This window comes from Elephantulus edwardii, unplaced genomic scaffold, assembly GCF_000299155.1.
Source record: "Elephantulus edwardii isolate Elephantulus edwardi_28Jun2011 unplaced genomic scaffold, EleEdw1.0 scaffold00154, whole genome shotgun sequence".
Classification (NCBI taxonomy): Eukaryota; Metazoa; Chordata; class Mammalia; order Macroscelidea; family Macroscelididae; genus Elephantulus; species Elephantulus edwardii.
Window position 1 is genome coordinate 917,183 of NW_006399904.1, and position 27,640 is coordinate 944,822.

At 34.8% G+C, this 27,640-nt stretch overlaps 1 protein-coding gene across 1 annotated transcript in view; it reads right to left on the reverse strand.

Annotated features, from left to right (window-relative positions):
- Positions 1–27,640, reverse strand: part of CSMD1 (CUB and Sushi multiple domains 1) — a 2,584,888-nt gene that overhangs the window by 17,810 nt on the left and 2,539,438 nt on the right. The window contains exons 61-66 of the mRNA XM_006895025.1: positions 20,894–21,005; positions 19,840–20,019; positions 18,560–18,604; positions 15,007–15,168; positions 11,815–11,927; positions 10,959–11,046 (exon numbers count right to left, since the gene is read on the reverse strand). Of these exons, the coding sequence (XP_006895087.1) occupies positions 10,959–11,046; positions 11,815–11,927; positions 15,007–15,168; positions 18,560–18,604; positions 19,840–20,019; positions 20,894–21,005 (700 nt within the window). The remainder of the gene's footprint in view (positions 1–10,958; positions 11,047–11,814; positions 11,928–15,006; positions 15,169–18,559; positions 18,605–19,839; positions 20,020–20,893; positions 21,006–27,640) is intronic.

Sequence of the window (27,640 nt, forward strand, 5' to 3'; positions counted from 1 at the left end):
AGCAAAATTTAACAGAACAGCAAGCAACAAATGCTGGTGAGGTTGTGGAGTAACTGGAACCTTTATTCACTGTTGGTGGGAGTGTAAAATGGTGCAAACCCCGGTGGAAAGTGCTTTGGCGCTTTCTCAAAAAGTTGCAAATAGAGATACCATTTGACCCAGCAATTCCACTACTGGTAATATAACCCAAAAAGACCATAACTGACATCCAAGCAGATCTATGCACACCCATGTTTATCATGGCTTTGTTCACAATAGCTAGGGGTTGGAAACAACCTAAGTGTCCATCAACAAACGCATGGATAGAGAAGCTTTGGTATGTTCACACAATGGAATACTATGCTGCATTGAAAAACAAGGAACTCATGCAATATTATTCAAAATGGTTGACTCTGGAAAACATTATGCTGAGTGAAATATCCAAGTCACAAAAGGACAAATATTGCATGGTGCCACTGTTATAAAAGAGGTCTGACCTTGGGGTTGGGAGAGATTGAGTAAGATGGGTTCAATAATAAATACTGCACTGAAACAGAGGAGGGAGAAAACTGTTTAAAAGAGATATGTGATTAGGTGTTTCTGTCATGACAGGAGTCTAGAGCGATGGCTACATGGTGGAGTGGACCTGGGGGAGGGTTTGAAAAACAATGAAAGAATTTTTCTTTTACTTTTGCAGGAGGGTAGTGTTCTAGCGGGAGGCTTGGGAGGGCAGAAAGGTGCAACTATGAATGAATGGAAAGCCAAAGCTTCTGTAAATATTTACAGAAATTAATAATAAGATTAAATGTAAAAAAAGTAAGTTAGAATAAGGATGGCAATGGATTTATAACTGCTCATGCTAATAACACTATATCGTGGCATGGAGGAGGAATAGTGGAACTGTATCCACACTTACAATATTCTTCTTACCAAAATCATTTATGGAAAATAGGAACTGCATTGGAACATGAATCTCTGCATTGGAAATGATCATACTGTTAATATTTCTAGCCTTAAGCTTAAAAGATTATAATGTTCAAAATTATTTGTTATATGTTGTTGTTCTTGTTATGTGCTGTCGAGTCGTTTGTGGCTCATAGCGACCCTATGTACAACAGCTCTAAACCATGCTCTATCCTGTGCCTATCTCATTGCCTCTAACACACCCATCCCGATCACCCATCCTGATTACCCCAGTCACTGAGTCAATCCACCTTGTAGAGGGTCTTCCCCTCCTGTGCTGTCCCTCTACCCTACCAAGCATGATGTTCCTCTCCAAGGACCTGTCTCTCCTTACAACATGTCTAAATTATGTCAGACGAAGCCCCAGAATCATTGCCTCCAAGGAGTAGCCTGGTTTAACCCTCTCTAGGATGAATCTGTTTGTTTTCTTATTTGTTATATATTTGTTTAAATTTTCCCATCTTTTAACAACTGGGATCTAGAGGGAAGAGAAAAGATCAGAGAATGGCCAAAATTATTGGGGCAGCTATTGCTGCCATTTTAGGGCCTGTGACAGGAAAAGGAAGTCTTACTCATAAACAGTGCCACCCAAAGGTATTAAAGGAGGTCAGAATTGCTTCCACTGTGGAAAGCTGGACCACTTCAGTAAATAGTGTCACAAACGAGAGCCCCAGATAGGCAAGGGAGTAGAGAGGAAGCTCCCACTCACTTGCTTTAAGTGTGGATCTGAAGGACACTTGGCCAAGGGTGGCCAAAATCAGGTCCTCGTGGCTGGCAGGACTGATACGCCCCAGCTCCTAGCTGGAAACAAAGGAGGACACTTCAATGATTTAGATCCTCCCAGAAGAGCTGTGGGTGAGCATTAACATTACTGGTAAGTATAATCGTTTTCTCCTGGACACAAGAGCCTATTATTTGGTCCTAAAAGTCTTCTCAGGTCCCAACTCTTCTCACTATTTCTTAGTTGTTTGAATGGACAGAAAACCTCATAAGCAGTTCCTTACTTCACCTCTACCTTTCATGCGAACTTCCAAGTTGTAAAACAACCCAGTGGTAGATGGAATTTGGTCCAGGACTTAAGAACCATAAATTACATAGCTGAGCCTCTACATCTTGTGGTTCCTAACCTCTACACTATAATAGACAAAGTGCTAGTCTATAGGTCTTTTATTGTAAGAACCGCCTTCCTTCTGTAACTTGATTTGTGCCACTATTAGAACCTGTACTCGGAATATTATTGCTTTTTAATTTTTGACTCATGTACTTTTAACTTGTTAGTTAAATTTGTGTCTTCTAGGCTGCAATAGTTCCATCATACATCTTCAAGGATATGAACTTATACAGCTAAGCATAATTGATAACAGCACATCTAAATTCCAAAATCAATCTCCACAATAGTCTATGTGTTTCCTATTGCCAAAGGTGTCCTTTACAGTACTGAGAGAAGATCTTCATCCTGAAACCTACAGGGTCCCTTTTCAGCAGGAAGTAGCTAAGGGAATACGCCATCCCCTTTTCCTTATGAATCAGGGTGAAGTCTCTCTCAGGGAGGAGTGATAGGGAATGGCAAAGGACAACTGACAAAGGAGATTAATCAGAACTGGCTTTGACAAGCACTGTGGCAACGGAACAATTAAAACAGACTTTCAAGGGGGAAAAAAAGAGGAATGAATGGGGGGAGGCTAGAAAAAATAGTGCAACAATGAATGAATGGAAACCCAAAATCTCTATAAATTTTCATTAAAATTAATAAAATTTAATTTAAAAAAAATCACAATTTAAGGTTTAATTATTACCTCCAATTCTTTCAGCTTGAGAGAAATTGAACAGATTTTAACTTTGTGGTTATTAACCTCCAGACTTTTGTATATTTGTCTTCTGTAGCTACTTTTGGAAATCTTCTTTTCAACTCTCTTAAAACATTATTTCATCCTTTTATTTTAGCTTCTCTACCTATTCGAGCAATTTTTAATGTCTCTCTGACCATCTGTCTTTGTCTTTCTTTGCCCTGTTTTTTTAATGATATTTTCCATTCTTCATGTATTATTTTTTTAGTGTCATCCTACAACTTGACAGCCTTTCATGTATTATTTTTTTAATGTCATCCTATAACTTGACAGTCTTTCAGTCACTAATACTCAATGAATCAAATCTATTCTTGAGATGGTCTCTGTATTCTGATGGAATCTATTTAAAATTGAATTTTGGTACTCATTAGCTTATTTTCAGTTTCTTCAGACAAAATTTGAACTTTCATATTAGCAATTGGTGGACTGTTCCACAGTTGTATTCTCGTCAGGTTCTGACTGATCATATTTAGCTTTTCCACAATTTCTTTACACCGATAAGCTAGTTTTATTTCTTAAAAAACATACATATACTCCCACAGCAACTACACAAACAGTAATTACACATTTGAACTTCATCAAATGGAATACACAGAAATAAAACTGTGGAACAGATCACCAAGTCTATATGAACTTGGTGATAGATAGATAGATAGATAGATAGATAGATAGATAGATGATAGAACTTTGTTATCTCTGGTGCTTTTTCTATTACTAAGGTGGTATTTTCCAACCACCAATCTATTTTTACTGTTTCCATTTTAGCATATAATCATAAGTTGTTATTAATGCATATTGATTACATGTTAGATCAGATTCAGGTTGTAGAAGTTGCTTGGTTGGTGAGTATATCTGAATAATCATCACATTAACAGGTATTCCTTCTTTGTATCCATGTGGATATTATGTACAGAAAAGAATCTTAATGTGTCCTATTTACAATGAATACAATGTCATTTTTTTAAATTGAAATTGCCAGTTTTTATGCTTATTTTGAATCAGAAAATATATTGCCACTATTTTGAGAATGACAAATATAAAAGGTGTGCATAATGTCTCTCTTCAAAAAGAACCACAGCCATAGGCAATAGCTAATTGACTTTATAAGTATTGGCATTTCATATACAATAAACCAGACAAAAAGTGGACTTATGTGTCAGTCTTATTTAATTTAGGCAACAGTTTTCAATGGTGCAGCATATTTCATTATTTTTTTACCTTTTTCTTTTTCTATTGTACAGGTATACATTTAAATTATTTCCACTCTGTGGCTATGAGGAACTTTAATGGCCGAGTGGCAAGAAGCTAGGCTGCAATCCTGAAGGAAAATGGTTTAAGACCATCAGTTGCTCTGCAGGAGAAAGATGGGTAATCTCATATCATGAGTGATGAGTAGATTCTGATTCTACAGTACACATCAACATCATGGCTATTATGAATAATGCTATCATAAATTCACACAAATTGTGTCCACAAATATTTTCATTCATTTTGGATATATACCTAGGAATGGAGTTGGTGGATATTATGGCAACTATATATGGGGAGCGCTATATACCTATATCATCTACCTCTCTCTATCTCTATCTCTATCTCTATCTCTATCTCTATCTCTATCTCTATATATCTGGTGGCCTAGTAGCTAGAAGCTGCTTTGCAATCCTGAAAGCACATAGTTTGAGACCACCAGATGTTCTGCAAGAGAAGGATAGGCCATCTCCTCTTGTAGAATCACTTGCCCCTGAAAACCTGCTAGAGGGTCAGCTTTGGGTTGGTTTTTAACTCCATGGCACACAACAACAACATATGTTTAATGAGGACATCTGGTGATTTAATATAGAGTTCTACAGGCAGCATTCAGTCAGTTCTGACTCTGCAGTAATAAGAATTTTGAGTATGATTAATATTTTAAATAATGTAAAATTGTTTTCCAGAGCAGTTGCATTATTTTATATTCCTATCACAAATCAAATATAAACGCAGGTTATATACCTGGATTTTACCTGATGTTATGCATAGGAATCAGATTGATTACATCTGTGGAAAGAACCACTGGAGAAGCTCAATATCAGCTGTGAAAACTAGGCCAGGAGCTGATTGTGGAACAGACCACCAACTACTCATATGCAAATTCAAGCTGAAGCTGAGGAAAATTAAACCAAATCCAAGGCAACCAAAATATGACTTTGAGTCTATCCCACCTGAATTTCAGAACCATCTCAGGAACAGATTTGAGGCTTTGAACACTAATGAGCGAAGGCCAGATGAGTTGGGGGAGGATATCAAGGGTATCATCCAGGAAGAGTGCAAATGGTCATTGCAAAGACAGAAGAGGAAGAAAAGACCAAAATGGATGTCAGAAGAGACTCTGAAAATTGCACTGGAGTGCAGAGAAGCCAAAGCACAGGGAAGAATTCAAGATACTAAAGAGTTGAATAGAAGATTTCAAAAGGCAGCATGGGATGACAAAGCAAAATATTACAATGAAATGTGCAAGGAGGTAGAGTCAGAAAATCAAAAGGGCCGAACTCGCTCAGCATATCTTAAGCTCAAGGAACTGAAGAACAAATTCAAACCTCGAGTTGCTATAATCAAGGATGCTTTCGGCAGAATGTTAAATGATCCAGGAAGTATTAAAAGAAGATGCAAGGAATATACTGAGTCACTGTATCAAAAGGAATTGGAAGACACAGAAGAATTTCATGAAACAACATATGAGCAAGAGCCTATGGTGATGAAAGAAGAAGTTCAGGCTGCTTTGAAGGAAATGGCAAAAAATAAGTCTCCAGGAATAGATGGCATACCAATTGACATATTTTGGTTAACAGATGCTGCCCTGGATGTACTCACCAAGTTGTGCCAAGAAATCTGGAGAATGACCACTTGACCAACTGACTGGAAGAGATCGATATTTATTCCTATCCCAAAGAAAGGTGACCCAACAGAATGTGGAAACTACAGAACAATCTCACTGATTTCACATCAAGCAAGATTTTACTGAAGATTATCCAAAAACGACTGGAACAGCACATCAACAGAGAACTACCAGAAGTCCAGGCTGGGGTTACAAGGGGGCGTGGTACTAGAGATATTGTAGCTGATGTTAGATGGATCTTGGCTGAAAGCAGGGAATACCACAGGAATGTGCATCTGTGTTTCATTGACTATGCAAAGGCATTTGACTGTGTAGATCATAACAAACTATGGCTGACTCTGAGAAGAATGGGAATCCCAGAACACTTGATCGTTCTAATGCAAAACTTATACTTGGACCAGGAGGCAGTGATCAGAACAGAGCAAGGGAACACTGCATGGTTCAAAATTGGGAAGGGCGTACACCAGGGATGCATCCTATCTCCATACCTTTTTAACCTATATGCAGGACAGATTATCCGGGAGGCTAGGCTCTATGAGGAGAAATGTGTGGTCAAGATTGGTGGACAATTTATCAACAACCTTCATTATGTGGATGACACAAACCCTGCTTGCTGAAACTGAAGAGGACCTGAAGCGCCTGCTGCAGAGTGTCAAGGACTGCAGCCTACAATATGGATTGAGGCTCAATGTCAAGAAGACAAAGATTCTCACCACTGGACCAATTGGCAGCATCAGGATGGATGGTGAAGAGATTGAGACTGTACACAGCTTTAGTTTGCTTGGCTCTGTAGTCAACAGTCTTGGCACCAGCAGCCAGGAAATTAAAAGGCGCATTGCCATGGGAAAGTCTGCTGTTAGGGACCTCTCCAAAGTGCTGAAGAGCAATGGTGTCTCTCTGGGGACTAAGGTGCATCTGATACAGGCCATGGTCTTCGCAATCACTTGTTATGCATCAGAGAGTTGGAAAATGACCAAGGATGATAGAAGGAGAATTGATGCCTTTGAACTGTGGTGCTGGAGAAGAGTATTGACAATACCATGGACTGCTAGGAAAACATATTTGTCCTGGAAAGGGTTAAACCAGGTGGCTCCTTGGAGGCAAGGATTCTGAGACTCCGTCTAACATACTTTGGACATGTTGTGAGGAGAGACCGGTCCTTGGAGAGGGACATCATGCTGGGGACTGTGGAGGGACAGTGCAGGAGAGTAAGGCCCTCTATGGGGTGGACTGATTCAGTGACTGGGATAATTGGGATGGGAATGTCAGAGACAGTGCGATTGGCACAGGACAGAGCAGAGTTTAGGGCTGTTGTACATAGGGTTGCTTTGAGTCACAAGCGACTCGACGGCACATAACAACAACAACAGCATCACAAATCAATGAAGGTTCAAATTTATCCACATTCCCAACACTTGTCATATTGACCTTTTTTATAAGAGGTAACACCAGACTGAGAAGGTGTATTTTTGTTGTTGAGATTTACATGTTGTTTATGATATTTGAGATTGACCATCTTCTCTCATCTTGTATGAGATAGATTTTAAGAACAAAATATGATTCTTACACAAGACTTTGCTTTAAAGTTAACTTTCAAAAAATTATTCACTTGATTTTAACACTCAATGAGAATCACTTTTCTCCATTTTCTCAGGGATAATAGACAATTAGAAGGTTATTTACTCTCTTCCATAAAACTAGGTTTCAATCATAATTCTGAAAGGACCACTGGTGACATATTACTTAAACATTGTTGTGGTTGTAAGCTGTTGAGTTGGAAGCAACCCATAGCTAACCTTTCAGCAAGTTTCAGAGATAGTCACATGGGAGGAGATTATCCATCCTTCTTCCACATTACTTAGATATAGACTTGTCTAATTAGACTCGTCTAGTAAGACATAGAATTAAAATTATTTTGTGAGTCAATTTTTTTTTCTGACAATAAGCTCACCATCACAGGAGGATATGCATTACTTGAGAAACAAAGCTGTTATTCTCTTACAATTGAATGATATGGGATAATGAGGAAAATACATCTTTGTCAGAAAATTAATAGTTCAGGTCAGGGATGAGAAAAGGTAGATATCTAGACAGTTTCCTGTACAGCTCACTGGGGTATCCTCAAACAAAATTACTGGAGCATGTACACTGAGGAGAAAGGAGGACAGATAACTGCAGGGTTTGGCTTACAGCAAGAGAAAACTGAACTCATCATTGGTGTTGGGAACATGCATTAATTATATTTTATTACTTTAAAAAGTAAACCCAATTTAAAATATTAAATCATGTCATTGCTGGCATAATAATCTAAAGCTTTTTTAAAAAGTACTAAATTTGTAATGGTTGAATGAGAGTATTTTATGATTATCATTTTATATGTAGAATTTTAGAAAAAACATAATTTGGCATACATTTCCTTTCAAATACTCAGTATATTGATAAAAATCTTATAATAACAGTTTAGCAGTGACAGTAACCAGAAACTATAATACACATTTTTCTTTGAAAGTTCACTTTGATATAAAATCAGAGAGAGTAATATTTTATTTATAAAAATAATGTTACCTACAAAGGAGAAAATAAAATAGATGAATGGGATCTTCTAAGAATCAAATCCCTAGACACATCCAAAAAATTCTCCAACAGAGTAGAAAGGGAAGCCACAGACTGGGAAAAAGTATTTGGCAATGATATAAAAGATAAGGGACTTATATCTAGAATTTCTAAAATACTTGAGCACCACAACATGATACAGGTAAATAATCCAGTAGAAAAATGGGCACAGGATATGAAAAGACACTTCACCAAAGAAGACATTCAGATGGCCAACAAGCACATGAAGAAATGTTCAAAATCCCCAGCTCGAAGAGAGATGCAAATTAAAACAACTATGAGATATCATCTCACCCCAGTCAGAATAGCAAAATTTAACAGAACACCAAGCAACAAATGCTGGCGAGGTTGTGGAGAAACTGGAGCCCTTATTCATTGTTGGTGGGAGTGTAAAATGGTGCAAACCCTGTGGAAAGCGGTACAGTGCTCTCTCAAAAAGTTGCAAATAGAGATACCATTTGACCCAGCAATTCCACTACTGGAATATACCCCGAAGGGACCATAACTGACATCCAAGCAGATATATGCACACCCTTGTTTATCATGGCTTCGTTCGCAATAGCAAGGAGTTGGAAACAACCTAAGTGCCCATCAACAAATGAATGGATAGAGAAGCTGTTGTATAGTCACACAATGGAATACTACACTGCATTGAAAATCAAGGAACTCATGCAATATTATTCAAAATGGGTGACCCTGGAGGACATTATGCAGAGTGAAGTATCTCAATCACAAAAGGACTAATACTGTATGGTGCCACGGTTGTAAAACAGGACTGACATCGAGGTTTGTGGGGAGACTGAGAAAGATGGGTTCAATAATGTATACTGATTGAAACAGATGAGGGAGAAAACAGTTTAAAAGGGATATGTAATTAGTGATTTTTGGTTGGTTTTTTTTTCATGACAGGTGTTTAGAGCGAAGGCTACATGGTGGAGTGCAACTGGGGGAGGTTTTGTAAAACAATGAAAGAATTTTTATTTTACTTTTACAAGAGGGTAGTGTACTGGGGGGGGGAGTTGGGAGGGGAAAAAGTACATCAATGAATGAATGGAAATCCAAAGTCTCTGTAATTTTTTACTGAAATTGATAATAAATTTAAAAAAATTAAATGTTAATAGTTTCCTTAAGTAAATTAAAAAGTAGTTTGTATTATTCAGAAGAAATGTAGGGCTTATCTCACTGACAAAGGGCATTTGTCTAATCTGTGTAGGCAGCAACAACTGTATTAAAAACTTTCATGTGAAATGATCTTTAACATGCACAAATCAATCACTTGTATTGTCTCTTAATTTTCCTAACAGCCTTGAGAACTGAATTTTTTATTGAGTTTGCAAAAGGAAAAATGATCTGAAGAATAACATAATTTAGTCAAAACTTCAAAACTAACAAGCGACCAGACAAAAATTAAACAATAGAGAAATATACAAAGAGAAAAGCTTATCACTACTTATTGCAATTTTTTTCATCATAAGTTTAATATCTTTCCTGTGAATGCATAGCCCTAATTTCTTTAGCAAAACATACCATATAATAAAATTCCTAATTTAATTTAGAGACCACTGGTGACTTAGTGAAAAGAAACTGTGCTGTCTGTAATCCCAAAGGCACATAGTTTGACTCCACCAGCTGCAATCTCCTCCCTTATGATTAACTGCTTCTGAAAACCCTCCAAAGGGTCAGCTGTGGGTTGGTTCCAGCTCAATGGTACACAACAACAACAACAACAACAATTTAATGTAAAATATTGAACAAAATTGTTGAAGCAAGTTCTTATGACAGAGGTTTAACTTTAGTAAGTTATTTTTAATTACACTTCTAAAAGAAGTGGGCATAAATGTGCAAAGACTTCACAAAAGTATAAAGAAAAATTGTGATTTGTGAATACTTGATGAAAGTATTCATACTTAAAATAAGGTTAGATTTCTTTAATTGTATATATCTACACATGAATTCACCAAAATGTAACATCTGAGTTCCAAGTCTACACCATCACTGAAAATTAAGATTCTTTTAGCAAAATATTCATTATATCAGTATAGATAGTTTTGAAATTGAAGTTTTTACTTTAGTTTTTGCCCATTTTTTAATTTTCTTATTTATACTTTGCTGAAGGTAATATGGTTTGATCATTTTTAATATATTATTTTCATATTTGATTTTCTTTTTAATATTCCTTAATGTGTTAAGAATAATTTTAAGTATAGAATATGTGTTATGACTTTTAATTAGTTTTGAATTTGCCTCTTTTTATTTTAAAAGGTTATTTTTCTTTTGCTTTAGTATAAAGCTTCATGGTTCAAAATATCTAATTTCAGAAAACTCTAGCTTTATTTTTAGTGCTATGTGAATTTGCCCTAACTGTGGATTACACTAAGTTGTAATCACAACCATCTTAATTTACTGTGTGTAGCTTTCAAATCAATAAAAAGACTTTGTTCGTTTTCAAGAATTAAAGTAAAACTGAATTTTTGCCTGCTTTTGCCCACTTAAGTCCACATAAAGACCTAAAGACATAGTTAGACAATAATCTTGCTCATAACACAGAGAAAATATGTTAGTCAAGCCTATTATTTTTGCTTAGATTGCTCTTGGTTAGATGAACTATCCATTAGTTCCAAATAGAATCTTTAGACAGCTAAATTGGTACTAAATTAAGAAATAATTTTAGTCCAGTTCACCTTGTCTTTCTAGTTTGAATTTTCCAAAGTCTTTTCCATGTATATCACCCTGAAAAGTAAATCCTCCTCTCTCAAGTCCTGATGATACCTGAAATGTATGAAAATTAAAGAAAACATGTATAAAATGATCAAGAATAATCTCTACTTATTAAAACATTACTCATGTTTAGATACAAAAGTTTAACTATATCAAATTGTGCCACTTTTAAAAAGGCATATAGAATTAAAAGTTGGAAAACCTCATAGAATTGAACTCAGGAAACAAAACTGTTCATTTTGATTTCTGAAATGGTAGTAATGTAGCAACACAATCTGTACGCTATTTAGTCTTCCTAAAGGGACTCACATATAAATTTATTAGCAAAATACATGCTGCAACACTAATTTTGGGTTACAACTATTGTTTAGATATATACCATTTGTGATTATATGTTTACAAAAAAGAATAAGTTAGAACCTAGAAAAACTACTAACTTGCAAAGAAATACATGAATGAAGATCCTAAATCTTTCTGTTTATCTGGGGATGGTATTTTAAAGTTTTCCAGGTAGTTCTTGTTTTTCAAGGGTTTTGAAAAGCATCTTACACTACTCTTACAACAGAGGATGTTGTATTATCTAGCACAGAACAGAACTTATGTTCTGATACTAGAATCAGCATAAGAAACTAAAATCTTACTAGACAATTTAGTCTTCTTTTCTAAGACTTGTTATCTGAAATAGAGGGACAGAATATTCATGCTGTTAAGTGGGATTGCTTAGTTTTTTCTTATACACTTTCAGTCATCTGACTTCACCAAAGCAATGTAATACTTAGAAAATGCATGCTTTGTCATCAATTTAACACAAATACTCACATAACCATCTAGTCCCCAATTGTCATTTTCAAACTTGTTAACAAAAATATCTACTGGAACTTTAATTTGAAAAGCTTTCAAGAGTAAATGGGCTTCCTCTTTCTTGTAAACACCTGCAAAAAAAGTCCATCAGTTATTCTTATACTGTAGAAAATCACAAGAGTTAATAATAACACTAAACTGATTTAATTTGGAATATAGAATAGATGTAACATAAAGATGTTTAACAGCAGAACCTCATTTTTTAAAATAAAACATTAGCTTTCATTTCTCTTTCCTCTCACAACTGCTTTTCACAAAGGTATTTTTCTTTTTCTGACTGGATAAAATTATTACTCACTAAAGAAAATTTCCATCGTCATATCATAGGAAGTGTAATAGTACTATCTATCCCACTCTGCTATTTTAAAAATGATGATTACAACAACAATAAAAATCCCTTGCATTTTTATTCACTTTAAGTGAAGAACAAATAGAAAAGTTATCAGGTTATATTTTAAAACATAGCACTTTTTAATGATGTTTAAGTATGAAATAACCAACATAGGGAATAAAATATTAAGATATTCTAGTGTAGCCCATAGGATTTTTTCAGGTGGTTATTAGTCATAGAACTCACAGTGATCTGTTATTTTTTATTACTAAAAAAAGACTGTTTATTAGTTTTATATAGAGATGTAAAAGGATATATGTTTATAACTACAATTAGTTCTTACACAAAGAAGGTAAAAAAATGGATAATAAATAAAAGTAATAAACTCAAACATTTTGGTAGATGCTGCTATTGATTACTGTTGAGTAGATGCCAATTAGTCCATGTGTTACAGATAAGAATTACCCCATAATTTTTTAGTGGCTATAAATGTAATGGCTATAAATTTATTTTATGTTACCTGTGGAGGGGTTTGAACTTAAATCTTTTAGGTTAGCAGCTGAGTACAAGCACAATTCCCACTAATTCATCATAATCATTCATCACTATGGTGTCAGAACTGACATATAACTCACTCTCTGTAACTTTCCTAGCTGTAATTGCACAGGAAATTGTCCATTTTTCTTATGCGGAACCACTGGTGAATTCTAACCACCAGAGAGAAGTGTGGCCTTTGGGTTAGCACCATAATTCCCTATAGATTATGCCACTAGAATTTCACAAATATTCTTTAGTTGCAAAGAATGAGGTTTGAAGTAAATTATCACTACACATTAAGTGATTAATACGGACTCAAAGTTTTAGTCTGACCTTGTGCCTATTTCCACCACTACAAATGACTAACATTTGCATCTTGTAGCTCCAGTTATACCAAATAGAGATGGCAAAGTGTTTTTATGTCCTTCTTATGAGGACTTAAATTATGGCATTCAAAAGATTATTAGTCTTTTAGTTGGTTCTCCTTAACTGCTAGTACCTTTTATCCTGTTCACATAGACATATACTAGCAATTTTTCCAACACTAAAATATAGGATGAACTGAATTTAAATATTCTAGGGACATTTTCTTTGGAAAAGGAAAATAAGATTTATTTGTCCCATGTAGAGAATTGTTATCCAATCCACTTGCATGAGATTTATGTTTAAATATTTTTAAAATGTTTTAGTTTTGTGGCACATGGTCATATTTAAGAATCTGTTGTATGAGTTATATGTTCACATTACAAGGTAATATGAATACCACTTACTAGACCATGGTTTAGTTGTTGTTGTATACCTTCAAGTCAGAATTGACCCACAGCTGACCCTCCAGTGGATTTTCAGAGGCAGTTAATCTATGGGAGGTGGTTGCCCACCTTTCTCCTGAGGAGGAGCTGATGGCCTTGAACTGCGTGCCTTTGGGATTGCAGTGCAGCTTTTTGTCACTTGGCCATCAGAGCTCCTATAACTCCATAAAATTACATATTTTTACCATATATGAAAATGAGTAGATTTTGTTCAAGGCTCTATATATTACTCTTTGTTGTTTTCATGTACAGAGGATAGGAAAGGTGAAAAGGTGAATGGGGGAGAGGAGATGACTTTGACTTCCTTTCAAACTTTCTAAAAATTATTCAGCTTCTACTGATTAGTAGCACAGTGAACACCAATCCGGGGTTTTTTGTTCAGAGCTAGGATTGACCTTGTATATAATTTAACAAGATTTTACAGCTTTTACAAATTAGTCTAGAGAAGAGGAAACGTCATGAAGGAGACATTGTGCTTTATTTATTCAGAAAATGGGCTCAACATTCTGACTACTGAATACTTTGTTGTCATTGTTATATACTGTTGAGTTGGAAAAAAACACACATAATCAAGGTCCAGCAGGTTTTCAGAGGCTGTAAACCACACCAGAAGAAATCATCCTTTCACCCTTAGAGAAATTGGTGGATTTGAACCATTTGCTTTTGGGTTGGAAGCTTTATTCTTTAACCACTAGGCTATTAGAGTTCCCTCTGTCAATTATCCACCATGTCACTTTATGAGCGTTTTAGTCTTTGAGAGATTTTTGGTTTTTTTGTTCTGATTTCTATCATAGTAAATGCACATGTTACTGAATAAAATTACTCCATAGTTTTCTTTGCTACAATCTTTATAAAATCTGATTGTAAGTTCTTTTTCTGAATACTTTCTGGCTGAGTTTAACCCTTTAACTTTTGGTCAACTGCTGAATATAAATTATTTGCACCACATAGGGACCAGGGATTTGAATCACTTTCACGGTAACAATTTTTTTTATGAGTTAAAAGATATTAGTAATATGATATAAATGAATATATGCAGTGTGTAATTGATACTAGAAAGAAAATTATGGTATTTCCAAAATACAAAAAGAATTTCTGACAAATGAATAAATATTGAATAACAAAAAGTAGACATATAAACTGTGCAAGACCACAGTAAAGAAAGAAGAATTTTTTAAAAGAATGGATTTTGAACACATGGTTGGATATGAATTTCAGATTTTTTGACTTAACATGCTATGTGCATAATCTTAAGCAACCTAATTTACATTCTGAACTGGTTTCCTAATATTTAAAATGAGAATATACTGCCTGTCAAGGTCATTGAAAGGATTGGATGAAATATGCAGAGACAACTCAATATAAGTACTCAAAATCAGTATTTAATAAATGTTAGGTCATTTCCTTGTGATAGAATAATGGGTTTTACTCATGCTTACATTATGCATTTAAGCACAACACTTCAGGGCCTACCTGTCAACTTCAGCTCCACCTGAGAGCCTTCAATGAAGGTCGCATTCACTTTACTACTTGTTGCATTGAACCAGTCAACAGTTAAAGTTGCAGGTTGCCTTTTCCCTAAATATTCATAATATCCCTTCCACACGGAATTGATGAAAAATACATCTGAAGGAACTGCAAGTAAGAAAAAAAATATTAGCATAATAATTTTTTTAATTTGGATTTCATCTGGTATTTCACTAGCACCCAAGTCTAGTCTTCAAAAAACTTAGGATGCTAAAAGATACTAAATTTCATTATCTATCCTTAAGGAGCTGGCATTATGAAACAACATGTTGATGAAATACACTCTGTTTATATACACATGTAATAAAAATGTGATAAAGTACATTTTACTGTACTTTTCTTTATAGTCCTTTACAGATACTATGTTTTGTTTTTAAAATTGAAAATTTCTGGGAAGTGTGCGTTGAGGAAATCTCTAACTTCCATTTTTCCAACAGGGTGTGTTTACTTTCGGTATCTATACTATATTTTGTTAACTCTCACAGTATTTCAAACTTTTTCATAATGTAATTAGATATTGATACACAACAGTAATGGAACTATAATTTTTATGTACACTAGGAAATAAAAAAAGTCATATGTTTTGTCTTATTATATTTGCTTTCTTGTATTGATGTAAATCAAACCCACAATAACCCTGAGGTATGTCTTTACATAAAAGATTCTATTTCTTAAAGATTTTACTTCATAAGTTAAGCCTATCTTTTTTTTTCATATCCTTCAATTCTTTATAATAATCTCCTTATAAAAACTCACTCAAGTGTTACTAAGAAGGATGGATTCAATGATTTCAAAGTCTCTTTTTTCTGACTTTTAAATTCATAAATAAAAGGCATCTTTTTAAAAAACATAAAGTTTATCTGTATAAATATCTTAGCAAAAAATATTCAGAACTTTCCCCTTAAATTCACTGATATGATTGTGAAATAATGACCATTTTCTCACATTTCTTCTGTCAAATATATATTAAAATACTAGCAGTTTATTCTACTATTAAAATGAACATCATTAAAATATGTAAATATAAATGAATTTGTCTACTAAGCTTTTATTTACTCCTCACAATTTTCCTGAATTATTTTTTTATTTGAAAAATCTACTGTAAGTAGTCTTAGTTTAAACACATTGTCTCTTTTACTAGATAGAGATAAAAAACATTATATATATTTTTTCATAGATTTCTTTACAGCCACAGATAATGAGGACAAAAGTCTATTTTCATGTTTCTCACAACCTACAGATCTTAAGTTTTGTAACAGAAAGGGAAAAGCTGAACAAAAGTTTCCTATGGCTTTACAAATACTTCTTAATAATACTAAAACGTAAGCAAGCATGTTAAAAATTGAAACATCGTATAGGTATCTAAGGTATTTGTAAAGGATATTAAATAATTCTACCCACTAGCATGCAAACTCTGGTGGCCTAGTGACATAAAGCTGTGCTGCAATGTGGTTCGAATCTCACCAGCCGCTCTGTGGGAGAAAGGATCTCTTCCCATGTGATGAACTGCATATGAAAACTTGTTGGAGGGTAAGATATGGGTCAGTTCCTACTCCATAGTCCACAACAAAAACTATAATAAAGCATTATAGAGTCCTTGGTTTTCATCTGTTTTTGCTGCTATTATGTGCTGTCAAGTTAGAATCTACCCACAACTGACCCTACAAAAGATTTTTCAAGGGCTGTTTTTCAAATAGCACAGGAAGAGATGCTCACATTTCTTCTATGGAGCAGCTTGCAGATTCGCACCAAATGCCTCTAAATTGGCAGTACAACTCCTTAACCACGGGGATTCATAGCAACCCTGAAAAGAACTAGTAAACTTTAAAGATAACATCAACATAGTTTTTCTTATGTGTATTCTATGAATTCAACAGCACTGTTTGGCACTTTAGAAATAATAATTACTTGTATCACTGGAATGGAAAATTAGTTTTTGTTATATAATGTTGAGTCAGAAAATGCTCCTAGCTGTCCCTCTACCAGGTATTCAGTAGCAGTAATTACCCAAGAGGATAGTACTCATCTTTCTCTCAGAGAGCAGCACTTGGTAGATTTGAACTCCACCTTCCTTTGAGTTGACAGCAAACTCCTTACTACTAAGCCACCCAAACTTCTTAAGATATTATATTGAAAATGCGTGCTAGTATTAAAATATACTCAATAGAAACAAAATACAAATCATACTATCATGTTCTCTGTCTCCCTACTTGCTGCTAGAAGCTACGAGAGTAATGCAACAAGCCAAATATTTTAGGTGTGTTCAACTGTACCACTTTGATAAAGAATCATCTTAAATTAGCACTTTATGCAGAAAGACTAACAAAGTTATTCATGATAATGTCTGTACCTTCAAATGTAATATTCAGATACTTCATTATCATTAACCAAAAAAATAGCCAAACACTTAGCAACAATAAAGATTATGATTTTTTACATTGAGGAAAGTATTAACTAGAAAAAGAATATTGACTCTTGCATTTTTGTTTGTAAGTACTTTCTTTCTTAATGATCCACACAACTAATGAAAGGATGGTTCATTTTATTCTTTCTACTTTCTTCTATTTCTTATATACTTTTACACACTTGAGATATTCCTCTATGTTGAGAGTTTTGTCTTCTAAGAATTGGATATATAAAATAGCATTCTAGCATAACAACACTAAAGATATTTTCCCACACTTGCTGTTAGAACAGAGTTTATCAGAGTTAGAGTTTGTATCCAAAAACCCAATATTAAAATATAAGGAGAATACCAGTAAAGTTACCAATATTTACAAAGTTTACCGACTTACAGATTTAAAGTTTAATTAAAATTATTAACCTTTGGAAATAATTTTCTTATTTAAGTAATTTTCATATATTTATAATATAAATAAACTTTCTCATATAATTTAGTGTAATGAAAGCCTTTCTTAGAAAGCAGGACTTCACATTTCTGTTTTGCTATATAAATGCATTCAAGCAAGGTACCACATACATTAAAAAAAGCAATAAATTATTATTAACATTTTAGGAGACAGAAAATATCTGAACTATTTTAAAACTTGAGGGAAAAATGGGACTCTGCAGTTAAATCAGTCAATTTAGCAATTTATGCTGTCACAATCTACCCCTTATCTTGTCTTATTTACTTTAGCTTCCTCATTAGGAGGAAGGAATTGCAACCCTCTTTATAAGGCTCTCCATTATGTCACATTGTGTAATTAATATTTTATGTCCATTTCTGTCTACAAAATGTCCAAGGCACCTTATAAAGAAATTGTCCGATAATGACAAAGATTGTCTTATAAAGCATTACAATATCAATAAAAATCATTGTTTTAAAATAAATAGATATTTGGATTATCTTAGTGTTTTCAATAATTGAAACATCAACTTTTTCATGGGATTATAGAATTAGAAATTAAAAAATATTAAAAATTGCTACACTGTGTAGAGATAGAGAGAACAAATCACTGTATTTTATTTAAATCTATAACTGTTCTGGTATACAAACCTGGAGTTTTAGTAACTGTTTCATTAACTTCTCTCACTCCTTTACCTACAAGTAAAAAGACAAATTATCATTTTCAAAAACATTTATTTTTAATGTTGAAAAATTGTTAAATTGAAGCAATTTTCCTTTCTCCAGATTTTCTAATTGCACAAAAATAATTAATATTGTACCCACACACATTTGAAACCCATAGAGTTACAGCAGACTGTCATTAGTGCTTGTGGAAAAATAGAATTTAATGGAAAAAATAAATGAAAATCTAACTTGAAGATTCCCATTTAGAGTGCTACAACAGAGAGCCTTGTAAATGAGGGTGGCTTATATCAATTTTCTTCCATCCTATTAAAAGTATACTGACCTATACTGAAAGGTAATATAGAAAATAACTAACATTTTATAATAGCTCTTAATTTTCCAAATCTCTATCTAAATCAAATATATAAGCTAATATTAAGGAACATCATTTATTCCCCTTGCACAGTGTTTAATTTGCTCTATCAGATTGGATTTAATTTTGAAAATATACAAAATACTTTTTATTTTAAAAAATTATATTTGCCTGTTTCTGAAAAGGAAGTACAGGAGAAACTAAAGTTTCTTAAAAATCCCCAACTTGAATGCTACAAATCCAGGATTCAGGAAATGAAAACCAAAGTTGTTGATTTTATTAACTTTAGTAAGTTTTGTTAATGTTATTTAGTATCAGTGCACACATAATCTTAGGTTTGGTGGAATTCTAAAAGTTTAGCTGAGCTGCTGTCAAAGTTGACCTAAAATTATTATTCTAATTATTAAACACACCAATTTGTTAGTAATCAATGCAGGATTTCATGCTAATTACTTTTGAGGTTTTTTTAAAGCAGAACTGATGTCAAGAACTCATAAATTCCAACAACAAACAACTTGAGTGGTCTTAAAAATAGCACAGGAGGTTGAAATTATATTCTTCTATTTGGTGGTGTTTATTCACCTTCATTTTAAGAAATACATTTTTCCAGAAAATACATTGTATATTGCTTTCCCTTGACTCAAAAGATTTTTTTTGTCAACAAAATAGCTTTTTTCTTTTGCTAAAATTCATTCAAGATTAAAAGCCTGCATAGTCTCTGCCCCTGTTGTAGCAAACGTTTGCTACACAAACACCACACACAAACACAGGTCCACAAGCATTACATTTGGCCCTAGGCAGAAGGATTAATCAAGGAAACTAGCCTGGTTGGCATGTGACATTCTTGTTTTGCTGTCAAGAAATTATTTTTATTCCCTAATAAGTTACTTACTTTTACAAACAGGTGATTTCCCTGTCCATTTCATATCTGCTTTGCACGTCCTGTGTTCAGATCCACCCGCAAGGAAAAATCCTGGATGACAAGTGTACACTAAGGTGTAACCAAAAGTAGGAAGATCTATTGCTCTCACATCCGCATGGGCTGGGGTTTCTGGCTGTCTGCAAGCATGAGCTGAAATGATATTCATTCCATCAGGAAACACTAGCATTTGCTTTCTTATGAGACTAGTCTATATATTTAATGACATAAAATATTTCCTGAGAAAATTCACAGAAATTGTCACATTTTTGATCAACAGTCCAACATACAATGCAATCACAATATTATATCTATCTCTATCTCTATAATCTCTATCTCTATACCTATACCTGTACCTCTATCTGTACCTGTACCTGTATCTGTATCTATATCTATCTATCTGTATATCCACCTATGTGATTTGAATAGAGATTAGGGTTGATAATATAGCTTTGAAGTAAATCTACAGATTCACTTCAGACAAATTTTAAAATTGAGTTTTATAAGCATCTACTTTCTTGTGTTTAACACAGTAAGAACAAGACATTAATAAAATATTATGTTGCACTAAATTGATAGAGGATAAAATAAGGGCAGACCCTATATTTAACTCCTCTGATTGCATTATTCAGTGAAGTTGACCATTACATAACTATTTGTTCATCATATAAAATGCATACTATAAAAATGTTGTTGTTTTGTGCTGTCAAGTCACCTGCAACTCAGAGCAATCCTATGTACAATAGCCCTGGTAACAAGTAGGGACCAGATCATATTGGTCCCCAAAGTATGTGAGACAGAGCTTCAAAATCCTTGCCTCCAATCCTATAAAACAGCCTCCATTGTAGAGCCGAGCAAGATGAAATTCTTAACAATTTCAATCTCTTCCCATCTATCATGGTGTTACGAATTGGCCCAGTGGTGAAGATCTATGGGTTGGGTTTTTTTTGTTGTTTTTGTTTTTGTTTTTGTTTTTTACAAAAATAAGTAGATTCTTGCTGACAGCAGTGGAAAAGCTCATACTTACGTATACATTCGGTCTGTATTCCACTCCATGTTAAATTTGCAAGGCAAGTTCTAGTTGTTGAACCTTGAATATGGTAACCTTTTCTGCACCTGAAAAATACTGTGCTTCCAACCTACAAAAAAAAAATTCAGTATGAGCTTCAGAAGATAAAACAATGAAACAGCTCAAAAAAATCTAAAAAGGACTGAATGCAGATTCCAAGGAAAATATATTTGTGTCATTTTTTTTTCACTTAAATATCAAATCACTGTTCGAAACAATAGATGATCTTAAACTACATCAATTCTTACCCTTTTAGAGATCCAGCGAAACTTAGTCTATACCCCCTGGCTTTTCAAATATATAATTAACATCAATATTTTAATATCTGGGACACCTCCTGTAAATCCTTACTGCTCATACACTCAATCCTTGATACTTAGATAAGATTTGACATTCTGTAAGCATTTTTTTCCAATTTTACAAGGAGAAATTTTAAGTTGCCATGAGGTATTACTCCAACATCAATGTTAATTGTGCCACTTACTAAAATGTACAAAAATCGCCTGCCTATTTATCTACTTAATTTAACTGCAAGCATTTTGAAGGTATCCAAGTCATAGTGATAAAAAGATGTTGTTTTGCTTTCCCCCCCCAAGAAAGTGATTTATGGACATGTATTGGAATGCACCTTATAGTGTCCATGCTTACTTGCATCTGTAACCAAGACCAGAAGAGAACAAACCAGGAAGAGGGGAGTGACAGACAAAAAGGTGAAAAGGAAAACAGCTCACAGAGAGGTCTACAAATGCAAACCAGTTTTGCAAACATTGCACTTACTCTTGGATTCCAGGATCTTCATAAAACACTAATTATGAAGCTACTTAAAGACATCAAGAAAGAGTTCAAAGATTTGAATACCAATCTTAGTACCTTCTCTTTCAGAATTTAAATTACTTAATTCTTCTATAGAGAACTCTGGTGGCCTACTGGCAATAAGCTGTATTGTTCTTTCAAAAGCAAATGGTTTGAATCCACCAGGTGCTCCATGAGATAGTCAACTCCTATGCTATTTACTACCTCTGAAAACTCATTAGAGGGTCAGCTGTCAGTTGGTTCTAATTCAGTGGTACCTAAAAACAACAACAGCAATTATTTTATATTTGCTCAATCAGCTCATATCTCTCATAGAATTCTGAAAAGAAAATAATGATCAAAATACATGGAAACAGTTGACATACAGGAAAGCAAATTACAATGTTAAAATGATTTTTTTTAAACTCACATGAAAAATTTATAAAATAATAAAAAATAAATCTAAATCACAAAACAATAGTTAAAGACTAGAAATAATGAATAAAGCATCTCCTCTCTACCAGGAATGACAGAAGTTGGACCTCAACAAATATCCTAGTAAGCATGAAAGCAACTCCCCATCAGAATACTTGGTAAACTTGCTAACATTATAAATTAGCAGGAAGATAATGAAGGAAGACATCATGAACATTATCCATGAAGAGAGTAGATACCATTTCAAAGACAGAAGAAAAAGAAGAACTTGAAATGGATGTCAGAGAGACTGGAAATTGTACTAGGGCATTGGATAACTAAGAAAAGGGAAGAGATGTTGAAGTAAAGAGCTGAACAGAAGATTTCAAACTGTATCTTGACAAGACAAAATATAGTATTACAATGGAATGTGCAGAATAAATGTGGTGCTCTGGGACAATATTCAGAGCCTCTTCTGACATCCACTTTTCTTCTTCTTTTATGATGGCCTTTGCATTCTTCATGGATGATTTTATTGATATTCTCCCACAGCTCATCTAGTCATCATTCATGAATATTCAAAGCCTAAAACCTGTTCCTGAGATGGTCTTTGAATTCAAGAGGGTTAGACTCAAGGTCAAACTTTGATTCTTGTGAATTGGAATTGCTTATCTTTAGCTTCAGTTTGAACTTGCATACAAGTAGTTGATAATCTGATACAATGTCAGCACTTGCTCTTGTTTTCACAGCTGATATTGAGCTTCTCTGATGATTTTTCCCACAGATGTAATCAATCTGATTCCTGTGTGGGCCATCAGATAAGGTTCATATGTACAGTCACCTTTTGTGTTTCTTTTAAAAGGTATTTTCAGTGAATAAATCATTGATTATACAGAATTTTATCATTCTGTCTTCAGCCTCATTTCTGTCACCAAGTCACCCATTATTATTCATGCATCCTTGTTGCATGTTTGATTTCCAATTGCAACAGTAGGGAGAAATCATCCTAATTCCTCCTCTATGTCTCTGGGCATTGGCATCAGTATTGGAAGAACACTAATCAAACTGAATTAGGCAGATGACAAAACCTTGCTTGCCAACACTTAGGAGGATCTGAGACATTTGCTGCAGAAAGTTAAGGATTACAGCCTTCAATACAGATTGAAACTCAACATCAAGAAAGCAAAGATTCTCAACACTGGGCCAACTGTCAGCTTCATGATAGGTGGTGAAGAGATGGAGATTGTTAACAGCTTCAGCTTGTTTGTCTCTACAATCAACACTCTTGGTACCAGCACCAGAAAATCAAAAGATGAATTACACTAGGAAAGTCAACTGTCAGGGAACTCTCCAGAGTACTGAAGAGCAACAGTGTCAATCTGGAGACTACGGTGTGCCTAATCCAGGCCACGGTCTTCAAAATTACTTGCAATGCATCAAAAATCTGGACAATGATTAAGTATGACAGAAGAATAATTGGTTCCTTTGAGTTGTGGTGCTGGAGAAGAGTATTGAATACAACCAGACAGAAAGGTCTGTCTTGTAGAGAGTTAAACCAGGCTGCTCCTTAGAGGCAAAAATTTTGAAACTCCATCTGACACACTATGGGCATGATGCCAGGAGGGACCAATCCTTGGAAAAAGACATCATGTTCAGAAAAGTGGAAGGACAGTGAGAGAGAGGAAGACCCTAAATGACATTGATTGACTAGTGACTGGGGTAATGGGATTGTGTCAGAGGCAACAAAATTAGATCAAGATAGAGCAGGGTTCAGAGCTGTTGTACATAGAGTAGCTATGATTGCAGGTGACTCGATGACACATAACAACAACCATAAGACCAAGACTCAATGACAATGAGGTGAGAAGTTCAAGCAGCACTGTGGCCATTGGCAAAAATTAAGGCCCCAGAAATCACTTGGATACTAATTTACATTTTTCATCTAGCATATGCAATGCTAGATATGCTAACTAATCTATGCAAAAGAGTTTGGAGTAGATTTGCTTGGAAAACTGACCAGAAGAGATTGGTATTGATTCCTCTTCCCAATAAAAGAGATCCAACAGAAAGTGGGCATTATTGAACAATATCTTAATATTACATTCAAACAAATTACTGCTGAAGAACATCCAGAAACAGCTACCCTGAACAGAGAGACAGAGCGCTATTAGAACACCAGTTTGAGTTTAGAAGAGGCCATGGCACCAGGGAGATATCATTACTGATGTCAGATCCTGGTTGAAAGTAGAGAATATGAGAAGAATGGCTATTGGTGTTTCATTGATTATATAAAGGCATTTTACTGTATGGATCATAACAAACTACAGCTAACATGAGATAAAAGGACATCCCAGAATACTTAATTGGGCTCATGTGAAACATATTCCACGATAAAGATAAAGATGCTCTTGTCCAAAGAGAACAAGGAAACATAATACAGTTTAAAATTTGGAAAAGTATGTATCACACTCATGCTTTCTCCACACACATTCAATCTGGATGTTGTGCAAATCACTTGAACAGCTTTTCTCGTGTAAGAAGAATGTGATATCAGGATTGGAAGAAGACTTATCAACAGCCTGTATTACACAAATGACAATATTGTTGAAAGCCAAGAGAACTTGAAATGCTTGGTATAGATGAACAATGATGATAACCTTCAGTATAGATTATATCTCAACATCAGGGATACAAAAATTATCATCATTGAACTAATAGACAATAACATGATTGTTGTTGTTGTTTTATGTGCCATAGAGATACCTGCAACTCACAGTGATCTAACATACAATAGCTCTGAACCCTGCTCTATTCTGAACCAGTCTCATTGACTCTGCCACACCTACTTTCATTACCCCAGTTACTGTATCAATCCATCTGATCTGGGGTCTTCCCCTCCAGTATTGTCCTTCACTCTTCTAAACATGTTGTCCTTCTCCAAGGACTAGTCCTGCCTGGCCACATATCCAAAGTATGTGAGACAGAGCGTCAAAATCCTTGCCTTCAAAGAGAAATTATGTTTCATCCTCTCCAAGACAGAACTGTTTTATTATCTTGGCGGTTCATGGTATGTTCAAGACTTTTCTAATACCACAACTCAAAGGCATTCTTTTGTCATCCTTCGTCATTGTCTAGATCTCTGATGTATAGCAAATAATTGTAAAGACCATGGCCTGGACCAAGCACACCTTTGTCTCTAGACTGACATTATTACTTTTTGGCACTTTGGAGAGTTCCCTGACAGCAGACTTTCCCAATGAAATCTGTCTTTTGAATTCCTGTCTGTTGGTGCTAAGATTGTTGATTGTGGAGCCTAGCAAAGCTGAAAATGTTAACAATGTCAATCTCTTCTATATCTTTAATAGTGGTGTCAGTTTGCCCAGTGGCAATAATCTTTGCCTTCGTGATGCTGAACTTGAACATATTGTAGACTATAGTCCTTGACTTTCAGCAGGAAACAATTTTAGTCCTCTCTGGTTACACCAAATAAGATTCTGTCATGTGCATATCACAGGTTTTTTATGAGTCTTCCTCCAATCCAGATGCAGCATTTCTCATCATAAAACCTAGCCTCCAAAATGATCTCTCCACTTATAGATTGAAAATGCATGGAGATAGGACACATCCCTGACACATACCTTTCTTAATTTTGAACCATGTCATGTTTTCTTCTGGTCCAATAGAGCTTTCACATGAACACAATTAAATGTTCTAGAATTTTCCATTCTTCTCAATGTTAGCCATAATTTGTTGTAATCCACATAGTCAAATGTCACACAGTCAAATGCCTTTGCATAGTCAATTTAACATAGATAAATATTCTTTTGTTTTCTTTGCTTTTAGCTAAGATTCATGTGACATTTGCAATACTGTTTCTAGTACCAAGGCCTCTTCTAAACCCAGCTTATATTTCTAGTAGCTCTCTGTCCATGTACTGTTCCAGACACTTTTTTATTATCTTCAGCAGAATTTTGATTGTGTGTGATATTATTCATTTCCACACTCTGTTATATCACTTTTTATTCCAATGAGAATGAATATAGATCTCTTCCAGTAAGTTGACCAGGTAGTTGTCCCCCAAGTTTCACCAAACATGGTGAGCACTTCTAGGGCAGCATCAATACCTTTGCTATCAACAGTCAAGAGATCAAGAGAAGTATTAAATTGGGAAAGTTTGCAGTCAGAAAACTCTCCAAATTAAGGAGGGGCAATGACATGAATATGAAGACTAAGATGCACCTGACTCAGGAGACAGTATTTTCAATAGTTGCTGTGCATATGAAAACTTGACAATGAATCAGGATAACATAAGAAGAATTGATGCCTTTGAGCTGTGGCATTGGTTAAAAGTAGTCAATATCTCATGGACTGGAAGAAGAACAAACAAATAAGTACTGGAGAGAAGTGCAGCCAGAATGCTTCTTGTAGGCAATGAAGATTAAGCTTCATCTCACAGAATTTGAACATGTTGCTAGTAGAGGCTATTTTTGAAAAGGCTATATTGCTTGGAAAGGTGGAGGATAAGTAAAAGAGAGGAAGACCCTCAATCAGATGGAATGGCACAGTGATTATAGCAATGGGTTCAGGTGTGTCAGAAACAATGCGAATGATACAGCATAGGGAAGGGATCATATGTGTTTTTCACAGGTAGCTATGAATTGTACTCAACAGCACCTAACAACATGTACTACTCAATAAAGAAAACACAATATTCTTAACAATAAAACATTTCTAGAAGGGTGTATATGGTTATTCTGGATTGACTAATTGGAATTTATTAGGAAGTTATCTATTTATTGTATGATTCTGTCATAAGAGTAGGGTTTAGCCACTAAATCTGTTTAATACACATAATATAGAACAAGGATGCACCTAACCCAAAGGGCATACACAGAGAAATATATTTATTATAAATATATATAAAAACACTCTTGGTACCAGGAACCAGGAAATTAAAAGATGAATTGCATTGAGAAGTCAGCTGTCAGAGACCTCTCCAAGGTACTGAAGAGCAATGATGTCAGTCTGGAGACTAAGGTGTGCCTGATATAGGCCATGGTCTTTGCCATTACTTTCTATGCTTCAGAAAGCTAGACAATGACTAGGGATGATAGAAGGAGAATTCATGCATTTGAACTTTGGTGCTGGAGAAGAGTATTGAATGTACCACGGACTGCTAGGAGAACAAACGAGTTTGTCCTGGAGAGGGTGAAGCCAGGCTGCTCCTTGGAGGCAATGATTCTGAAGCTCTGTCATATTTGGACATGTTGCAAGGGGGGGTTCAGTCCTTGGAGAGGGATATTATGCTTGGGAGGGTGGAGGGACAGACCAGGTGAGGAAGACCCTCAATGAGATGGGTAATGGGGATAGGTGTGTCAGACATAATAAGGTTGGCAAGAGATAGAGCAGTGTTTTGGGTTGTTGTACACAGGGTCACTATGAGTCGCAAGTTACTTGATGGCACATAATAACAGCAACAATTAATAAATTATAATTATT